General features: G+C 52.5%; 2 protein-coding genes across 8 annotated transcripts in view; one reads left to right on the forward strand and one right to left on the reverse strand.

Annotated features, from left to right (window-relative positions):
• Nucleotides 1-14: 14 nt before the first annotated feature.
• Nucleotides 15-2,144, reverse strand: Arl16 (ADP ribosylation factor like GTPase 16). 2 transcript variants are annotated; one of them, XM_026780574.1, is made up of 5 exons: nucleotides 2,050-2,144; nucleotides 1,875-1,933; nucleotides 1,307-1,420; nucleotides 649-764; nucleotides 15-516 (listed from the first exon to the last, which is right to left on the reverse strand). In XM_026780574.1, the coding sequence occupies exons 1-5, from the start codon at nucleotides 2,108-2,110 to the stop codon at nucleotides 354-356; spliced, it is 513 nt and encodes a 170-aa protein (XP_026636375.1). In that variant the 5' UTR covers nucleotides 2,111-2,144; the 3' UTR covers nucleotides 15-353. The 2 variants fall into 2 exon arrangements, with proteins under 2 accessions (XP_026636375.1, XP_026636376.1); XM_026780575.1 differs by lacking the exons at nucleotides 1,875-1,933; nucleotides 2,050-2,144 and adding an exon at nucleotides 1,548-1,640.
• Nucleotides 2,145-2,337: 193 nt separating this feature from the next.
• Nucleotides 2,338-9,271, forward strand: part of Hgs (hepatocyte growth factor-regulated tyrosine kinase substrate) — a 16,254-nt gene continuing 9,320 nt past the window's right edge. For 3 of the 6 annotated variants that reach the window (XM_005350863.2, XM_026780583.1, XM_005350864.2), the window contains exons 1-7: nucleotides 2,338-2,439; nucleotides 3,707-3,791; nucleotides 4,664-4,739; nucleotides 5,294-5,386; nucleotides 7,070-7,193; nucleotides 8,120-8,172; nucleotides 8,890-8,958. In XM_005350863.2, the coding sequence (XP_005350920.1) occupies nucleotides 2,403-2,439; nucleotides 3,707-3,791; nucleotides 4,664-4,739; nucleotides 5,294-5,386; nucleotides 7,070-7,193; nucleotides 8,120-8,172; nucleotides 8,890-8,958 (537 nt within the window). In that variant the 5' untranslated portion in view covers nucleotides 2,338-2,402. Of the gene's footprint in view, nucleotides 2,440-2,491; nucleotides 3,104-3,706; nucleotides 3,792-4,663; nucleotides 4,740-5,293; nucleotides 5,387-7,069; nucleotides 7,194-8,119; nucleotides 8,173-8,889; nucleotides 8,959-9,271 lie in introns of those variants that run through there. The other 3 variants (XM_026780582.1, XM_026780581.1, XM_026780580.1) reach the window with 3 other exon arrangements.

Consider the following 9,271-nt stretch of genomic DNA (forward strand, 5'->3'; position numbering starts at 1 on the left):
AATAAATAAATAAATTAAAATAAAAAAAAAATCTGGACTCAGTGGGGCAGTAGAGTCCAAAGCCCTCAGGCACAGGTCCAGAGTTTCCTGGTGCACTCCCAGCAGCACTTTCACCTGGATACAGGAAGACATCCAGCCACCTGTAGTTCTGTCCTCTCCCAGTCTTGGGGACGTTCTCCAGAGATGACATACTCCAGATGACAGCAGTGTCTGGACACGTGCTCGCACAATCACTGCACAGATCCCTGTCGGTCACTCAGGGACACACCGGGCGCGTCTGCTTCACCAGAACGCATCAGTCTTTGTCCCCAGGCACCGGGTCAGCCAGGATGCTCCATCCAGCCATCAGCTGCTCATCTGTGCTGCTCCTGGAGCCAGAGCAGTACTGCTGCCAAGCCAGTGCCGTCCCTGGCACTTATTTCTGCAGTGGCGATGTTCTGCTTGGCACAAGCAATGATGTCTGGAAGCCTGATTATTGACTTCATCTCCTCCACGGTCATGTAACAGGGAAGGTCGCTGTGGTTAAAGAAGCACTTCATCAAATTTGTCCCGCCCGCAGCTGCACCTCCCCACTCTGGATCCCATGTTCTAGGCTGCACTCGAGGAGATAACCCCTTGGAACATCATCATCATCCCCTAGACACATACATTTTATTGAAGAGTATCAGGACCGAGGCTTTTGCAAGTTCTTCTGCAGAAAGGAGACCCAAGAGCTGCACGCAGGATGCAGAGAGTTGGGTGGGGTTAGAGGCATCCATCACGAACTAGGAAGAGGAAACATAAGCTAAGGTTTTCCTGGCCAACTCTCCACCTGGGCACCACACACATGACCCAGGAAGAGCACACACAACTTTTCTAAAATGATCATCTATGATGCTTGAAGTCAAACCTAGGGCTTCGAGTGACCTAGGCAAGTGGTCCCAGAGTGGCTTTTAAGCCAAAGGTTTTGGAAACAGGCAGCAAAGGGAAGTTGTATGAGGATGACTTGGGGGTCCATGGTGTCTTTAAATGCATAAAATCTACTCTTGTGGCCATTCTCCATCTCAAAATTTGGAGCTCCTTCCTTGTGGAGATGGACCGACCATGAGGATGTAGACAGGTTGGATACTCAGGTACCAAAGCATAGATCTCGTGGAGGCTGAACCCTGTTGAGGGGCTCAGACCAATGACTAAGAGCAAGCAACGCAGCCCAAGTACTGTTCCTTCGAGCAATCACCAAAACCCTATCCCATAGCAGGATCCACTACTCGATGCCTCGGGGTGACCCACACACTGCTCCCAAAAGAAGCTCGAAGTACTGACTCACCAGGAGCGAATGACAGTTTCCATAGTAACTGGACCAGATGGGGCTCATGCAACCCCCGAGCTCTCGGATAGTGATTTTCCTGTGGGCCACGATGTCAGTGAGGTTGGTGCCAACCTGTGTATGTGGGAAGGAAACACGACGCATGAGATCAATGTAAGCGCTGTGCCGTTGTGAACTCCTGGGTAGCAGCTCCGCGATGTGTATGTGTGTGTGTGTCGGGGGAGAGAGATGGTGGCTAAACCTCGATGGTTAGTGACAACTGTTCAAGCAGAGCTCGCCACCAAGAAAAGCAGCTCTCTGGGGACTCCAGGCAATGGTCAACATCAGAGCTGGGCCCTGAGGGTGACAGCGAAATAAGTCCCTGGGGAGAGGAGCGAAAAGTGCCCACAGGAAAGCGAGCTTCGGGTTCCCTGCAGGTTCAGCGGTTCCGTGCCGGGAAGGCAGTACCCACAGTACCCAACCCACTGACCACCGGCACCGCGGGTTCCACCTGGAAAAGCCCGAGGAGGCCACGTCAAGTCGCCAAGGTAACCCGTGTGAGTCAGACCCGAGAGAGGCGGACACCTACCGTGGGCCGCGTCGGCGGAGGGTCCCCCAAGTCTCCCTTGCCATCTCCCGAGCTCAGCTGTTCGGGCGGTCAAGGTCCTGAGTGCGGCAGAGGACGGGTTTCCCGGCCCGAGGAACCCCGGTGCGTCCCCCGCCCTGCCCGGGGCCCGGCCCGCCCTCACGGTGCGGAAGGATATTCTGCAGGCGTTTCACCAGCAAGGTCTTCCCGACCCCGGCAGCCCCCAGCAGGAGACACATCCCCGGTCCTCCGGGCCCCGGTCCCTCGGAGCTGCGACACCGGGAGGCCCGCCTCCGGCGAACTCTCATTGGCTAGACCCCTCGTCCGAACGGTTCATTGGTTAGTCGCGCCGACCAATGGCCGCTCAGAGTCCGCGAGCATGCGTAAGGCCTCGGTTTGGGGGCCGGTCTCGGGGCGGCGCGGAGACGTGCGCCTGCGCGCGCGGGCCCAGAAAGGCGGAAGCGGAAGTTGGGGGGCGCGTCAGCTCCGAAAGAGGGAGCGCCCGCGGCGTCGGTCCGGAGCAGGGTCGCCATGGGGCGAGGTAGCGGCACCTTCGAGCGTCTCCTAGGTAACGCGTCCACCAGCCAGCTCGCCGTCAGCTCTCTCGCGCACCCGCCAGACGCTGCCTCTATAGGTCTCAGGGGAGCGGGCAGGCCGCCCTGTTCGGCCGCCGGCCTCCCGGGAGCACGACACATTCCCGGGCCTCGGGTGTGGCCTCCGGGGCTGTGCACCGCGGCCCGGGGGTCCAGTGAGGGATGCTCTTTGGGAGTCTGCGAGGACCTCGCCCCCTCCAGTCCGACGGGCCGGAACCGATTGGGCCAAAGTCCTGAGTCATGAAGTGTATGACTCAGGTCCTAGCTTCATGCGGGTCGTTTGACCCTAATGCTTGGTCGAAGGCTGTGGAACCGATACTGCCCTCCTTAAACCTTTGCGAACCCCTTGGGGACTGCTTCCTAGGACCCTGTTTATTCCTTGGGTTCTGAAAGTGTCCCTGGGTTTTGGAAGACATTTTCTCTCCTTGTTGAAGGAGCTTGTTGATCCTATTTGAACCTCCTGGGAAGTGTAAATTTTAGGAGGGAAAATGGGTTTGCCTTGCATGCTCCATTCCCGCGATAAAAATATAGTGTGTCCCCGAACAGGCGCCAGAGTGCCTCCATGGTCTGCTCGTTTGCTTTCGGGGATTGTGGAAACATTTTTCTTATTCTCCCCTCTGGGGAGGTTCAGCACTTCAGGTACCAATCCAGTAATTTGCCGAATCGGTGATAAAGTTGGTGTGTCTTTGGATAGCTCATTCTTGTAGAAGACAGGGGATGAGGATGTGAAGAGTGTTAGCTGGGGAATCCGGAGATCTCTCCAGCGCCTGCCCTGCTAAGAGCTAATAATATAAGGGACAAACCATCTCAGTGATGGGGCTCTGAGGGCCAGGTGACCCTGTTGTTGTGCATGCTGTTTCGAAGTGCCCAGCAAGCTGTGATATAGGGCATTCATGTCCCTCTGTTTTACCTTGAAAAGGGATGGAGGCAGTGCCTGTCTCCTGAGGGTCTGTGGGAACTTGAGTGATTGATTCAGAGTTTGAAATGACAGCTGATCTGGAGCAAGCACAGCAGCCATGAGTCTCTGTAATTTTCACATTATTTGCGTCTTGCACGGGGTGTGTGTGTGTGTGTGTGTGTGTGTGTGTGCGCGTGTGTGCCAGTGCCATTTCCAGGATTGTCACTGTTCTTCAAGAGGATTGTCTGTTCAGTTCATCTGTTTAAAAAGGGGGAAATTACTAACCTGGGAGCCACCTAGGAAACAGCACAATGAGTTCCCTGAGTGACATATCTCTCCTTTAGACAAAGCCACCAGCCAGCTTCTATTGGAGACGGACTGGGAGTCCATTCTGCAGATCTGCGACCTGATCCGTCAGGGGGACACACAGTAAGTGAGCAGGGCCTGTCCTATAAAGTGAGGGGCGGTCACATACGATGCTGACATCTTTTCGTTCCCACTCCACTTCAAAGATTAAGTTGACCACAGGAGCTTTTTTGTATGTTTGTTTGTTTGTTGTTGTTGTTGTTTTTTTTTTTTTTTTTTTCGAGACAGGGTTTCTCTGTGGCTTTGGAGCCTGTCCTGGAACTAGCTCTGTAGACCAGGCTGGTCTCGAACTCACAGAGATCCGCCTGCCTCTGCCTCCCGAGTGCTGGGATTAAAGGCGTATGCCACCATCGCCCGTTTTGTTTTTGAGACAGAGTTTCTCTGCATAGCTTTGGAGCTGTCCTGGAACTCAATCTGTAGACCAGGCTGGCCTCAAACTCCCAGAGATCCTCCTGCCTCTGCCTCCTGAGTACTGGGATTAAAGACATGCGGCACCACCGCCCGTCACCTCAAGGGTTCTTTATGTAGACAATTGCCTTATTTATGTCTGGGTATTTTGTTATGTTGGGACAATTAAAACTGTACAGTTTAGAGATATTTAGAGGTCTGAAGGACCAAGCTGGTGTGTGGAAGTCTGGGTGTAGAGTTCAGTTTGTAGAGTATTTGCCTAGTGTGTGTAAAATCTTGGGTTCATCCCCAACACAGCATAAACCAGACCTGATGGCACCGCCTGTAGTCACAGCACTTGGGAGGTGAAGACAGGAGGATGAGAAGTCCAGGGTCTTTTTTAGTTACACACTGGGCTGGAGGCCAGCATGGGCTACATGAAACCGTGTCTCAGAAAACAAGGATGGCAGATTGCTCTCCTCACCTTATGGAGACATTTCCCCTCCATCCCTCTTACCGCTGTCTTTAGTGCTTTTTTTTTCTTTCAGAGCAAAATATGCTGTAAATTCCATCAAGAAGAAGGTCAATGATAAGAACCCACACGTGGCTTTGTACGCTCTGGAGGTAACTAGAGCCCTGCTGCAGTGTCTTTTGGTTCCCATACTCAAAGATTCTCTTCCTTTTGCTGTGCGGCAGCCATGCCCACTTTGCTGGGCACAGATCAACTAGTGGATCCCTCTGGCACTGAGTACAGTTGGAGCCCTCCTATGGGAATAGAGGAAGTATCAAAAATGCTTCTCTATCTGCAGTCCGAACATACTCCCATGAAGGATGGGATGGCCGTCACCTTTGACCACAAGATGTTGTCAGGGCCTGCAGCCTGTCTTTGAGTGCTGTTTGGGGTTTCTAACAGGTTGAGTGGACTCAGAGGCCTGTTGAGTGGACTCAGCAGGAAGAAGGCCCTGCCCTGGACACAGCTAGGCCTTTTTTGTTTGTTTGCTTTTTGAGACAAGGTTTCTCTGTGTAACAGCTTTGGCTGGCCTAAAACTCACTCTGTAGACCAGGCTGATCTTGAACTCACAGAGATCAGCCTGCTTCAGCTTCCCGAGTGCTGGGATGAAAGACGTGCGTCACCACCACCCGGCAAGCTAGGTCTTTATCTTCCTTGGGGTTTTCAGGTGATGGAGTCTGTGGTAAAGAACTGTGGCCAGACAGTCCATGATGAAGTTGCCAACAAACAGACCATGGAAGAGCTAAAGGAGCTGCTGAAGGTAGGTTTCCTAGAGTCTTGAGGGAAGACGGAGTCAGGTAGAGTGCCAGCTCTTCTAAGTGTGTGTCGCCTACAGAAGGAGGAGGTGAGGGTAAGAGTAGAGTTCCCTGTGAGTGGTCTGAGAGTCCAGACCAGGCCCAGGGAGAGACACTGTTGGGCCAGAGAAGGCTTCCAAAGCAGGGCACGGGGCTGAGTCCTCAGGGCTGTGGGCAGAGGTGGTCATGGAGTATCGTAGGAGCTTGGGGAAGAGGTTTGGAGTAGCACATTCAAGAGTGGGAGAAGTCTGAGCCATGAAGGTACAGAAGTTAGAGTTTAGGTCTATCTGTGGCAGGGCCAAGAGGGCAAAATGATAGAGCAGGAGCTGCTCCGGGAGGTGGAGGAGAGCTTGCTGGAGTCGTGTGAGATCGTCCCCAGGACGACCTGAGGCATTGTGATGTGGATGGTGATGCAGCTGGGTTGGTGGGCTGGGCAGAGTGGCGCTGTTTCATGTGATACAGCACCAGGCTTTGGTCTCATGGGAACCTTCACCCTCAACCCATGCTGCCAAGAACCTGTCTTGGGCACTGAGCTGTATAGCTGACCCTTCTAACTTGGGGCCTAAACCAGACTTTTGTTGCATAGCTGGAGGAGGGCAAAGCGTCAGGCGACCTCCCTGCTCTGCACCAGGCTGGTCTGCTTAGAAAGAAGCCCGGATCCCAGTGTAAGAGCTGTGTGTCTCCTTGAAGCTGCTTGATCTGTGTCATCAACAGAAAGCGTTGTGACCTCCCTAAGAGGGTGCCAAGCGCGAGGCTGTGCTGTGGCTCTCAGGGCCTGAGCCTTGTGGAGAAACATCTGGAGAGGACATCCCTGCCTCTTTCAGACAGTGGCTGGAGGGAGATCTGACTCTGTGGTGTCTGTGTCCTAAGACCTAAGGCAATGCTTCATGTCCCGCCTGGTGCCTCTTAGAGGCAGTCGGAGCCCCAGGCTTTAGTGATGGTGCGGACAGAGAACTGTGTTTCTGGCCGAGGTGCCATGCAGAGATGGAGAAGGAGTCATGGCTGTAGGTCAAGCAATGTAGCTTCTGGGGATTCTCTGATTTCTCTCAAGATTAAGAATTGTGACTCCAGGCTGGAGAGGTACCTGGCTCAGAGGTTAAGAGCACTGGCTGCTCTTCTAGAGGTCCTGAGTTCAATTACCAGCAACCATACAGTGGCTCACAACCATCTGTAATGAGATTAGGTGTTCTCTTCTGACCTCCAGGCACACATGCAGGCAGAACACTGTACATAATAAATAAATAAATCTTTAAAAAAAAAAAAAAAAGAGCTGGGCGATGGTGGCGCATGCCTTTAATCCCAGAACTCGGGAGGCAGAGGCAGGTGGATCTCTGTGAGTTCGAGATCGGCCTGATCTACAGAGCTAGTTCCAGGACAGGCTCCAAAGCCACAGAGAAACCCTGTCTCGTGAAACCAAAAAAAAAAAAAAAAAAAAAGAATTGTGACCCTGACCCTGCACAAGTGTAGATTCTCAGGAGGGTTGCTCCTGAGATTAGATGGGTGCCTGGTAGCCACCCAGGGACTCTCTCTGGTCTATGTGCCAATTGTCTCTACTCAGGGCACTTGGTCTTACAAGCTGTCTCTTCCCTCTGAGACCTCAGACACCTCGAGTCTCCCGCAGCCCTTCCCACTTTCTTCTTGCTCTACAGAGGCAGGTGGAAGTTAATGTTCGGAACAAGATCCTGTACCTGATCCAGGCCTGGGCACACGCCTTCCGGAATGAGCCCAAGTACAAGGTGGTCCAGGACACGTACCAGATCATGAAGGTCGAAGGTAAGTAAGAACTTCCCAGCTCCAGGCTGGGAGATTATCCTAGTGATGAGGGGCTCGGGGTATAGACTGGTCCTCCTGAGTGACTGGCAGTGAGGCTCTGACAAGGTCCTGCTTTCTATACTTCCACCCACAAGGAGGCAGCAGGCTATATTCAGTCAGGAAACAGTAAAGTCTGCGGACAGGCACACCCATTGTGCTTCCTGGGGTAGCATGGATGAGCAGTCTAGGAAGACCTCTCAAGTGAATTTGATGGATTCTAGGCGTTCTGAACACCAAGAGCAACCGCAGGCCTTGGCACCTTTTTTATTTCGTTTTGCTTTTATGTTTATGGGTGCTTTGCCTGTAGTATGTGTGGACCACATGCTGCCTGATGTCCCTGGAGGCCAGGAGAGGGTGCGGGATCTCCTGGGGGCTAGGCTTACAGATGGTTGTGAGCCACGATTTGTGTGTTGGGAATCAAACTGGGGTCCTTTGGAAGAAACAGCCAGTGCTAAACCACTGACCCGTCTCTAGCTCTGCCCTGGCACTTTTTGCCCAGGACTCTGGTTCAGACCCCGGGGTCAGAGTACACTGTACCTGCTGGAGGGGACAGAAGGGTGGTGCATGCCAGAGGAGAGCAAGGCCAGAATGTGCTATTGCTGTGTGTGCGGCAGGAAGTGATTCTCAGGTTTTTGGCCAGGGCATGATGTCTGAAGGTCTTTTCTCAAGTCCCCTGTCTGCATTCCTTGAGATGTAGCAGCCCTAGAGAGCTGTGGTGTTTCCAGAGAGCGGGCAGTGAATTAGGATATTTGGTGATACTTTGGGACTTGGAGAACTCTAGTGTTCTGTCCTAATCCTGTTAGTTTTATCTGATGAGGCAGACGTCAGGAGTTAGGAAGTGGTGACCAGAGAAGGAGCCAGTGGTAGCTAAAACCTTTTCTTCCTAGGACACGTCTTCCCGGAATTCAAGGAGAGTGACGCCATGTTTGCTGCGGAAAGAGTGAGTCCTGGCTCAGCTCTGCTGATCAGTCCCGGAGCTTTTGGGAGGAGGGAGGTCCTGGGGCTCTTTCTTGTTTAGGGTTTGGTAAGGATGGCTCATGCCTTTAATCCCAGCTTTCCAGAGGAGAATTGCTGTGAACTCCAGGACATCCCGTGCTAAGTATATAACAAGACCCTGACTCCAAAGAAAGAAAATGTCAAGCCTTGGGGATTTCGCTGGTTGTAAAGCCCTTGCCTGTCATGACCCGAGGTTCAGGGTTCAGTACTCAGCACTGTTTAAAAAAAGGAAGGAAAGAAAGAAAAACAAGAGACTGAATTTCTTTACACACCCTAAAGCTAGGCTAACTGCAGTGGCCCATACCTGTAATCTCAGAGCTTCAGAGGCTGAGGCAGGCAGATCTCTGAGTTTAAAGCTAGCCTGGTCTACACAGTGAGTTGCAGGACAGTCAAGGCTACATAGAGAGACCCTATCTCAAAAATACAACAAGAGAATCCACATCCACAAACCTGGGAAGTGTCAGGAAGCCTGTTAGGAGCAGGTTCCTTTTTTTTTTTTTTTTTTTTGAAGCAACTTAATCCTGGGTCATGTGGTTGGTTTGGATATCACTAATTTGGGACCCTCTCTAGGTGCCTTTCCTGTCTGGGATGTGGGGTGAGTTGTGCCATCTCTGGGCACTTGGGACGGAGAATGTTATGTGATTGTGACTATTGTCCCCAGGCCCCTGACTGGGTGGACGCCGAGGAATGCCACCGCTGCAGAGTACAGTTTGGGGTGGTGACCCGCAAAGTGAGTATCCCCAGGGACTTGAGTGTTTAGTTCATGCCCCTGCCATCTTCACAAAAGCCATGCTCCTTTCGTGTGATGCTATCTCTTCTGCTCTAGCCTGATGGTTTGGAGTAAATCCAGCTCAGACCTGGGGTGCTTGAGGCAGGAGTTTGGTGTTTGGCCTCCATGATGATGAATGAGTACCTTATCTGAAGTTTGCCTGGTGGGCAGGGTCCAGCTTCACCTTGGGGATCTGAACATCCCAAGCTTAGACTGAATCAGGGCCATTTTAGTGTTTCTCCTGGGTTGGGCAAAGATCCTTTCTTTCTTTCTT

The sequence above is a fragment of the Microtus ochrogaster genome, chromosome 7, assembly GCF_000317375.1.
Source record: "Microtus ochrogaster isolate Prairie Vole_2 chromosome 7, MicOch1.0, whole genome shotgun sequence".
NCBI classification, from domain to species: Eukaryota; Metazoa; Chordata; class Mammalia; order Rodentia; family Cricetidae; genus Microtus; species Microtus ochrogaster.

Bases quoted from the DNA above. Each gene is read 5' to 3' on its own strand.
- Arl16 (XM_026780574.1), bottom strand. From the start codon at position 2,110: ATGTGTCTCCTGCTGGGGGCTGCCGGGGTCGGGAAGACCTTGCTGGTG. The intron at 1,934-2,049 runs ATATCCTTCCGC...GACCGCCCGAAC, and splicing joins GCTGGTGAAACGCCTGCAGA to AGCTGAGCTCGGGAGATGGC. The intron at 765-1,306 runs GTGAGTCAGTAC...TCCTCTTCCTAG, and splicing joins GAAACTGTCATTCGCTCCTG to TTCGTGATGGATGCCTCTAA.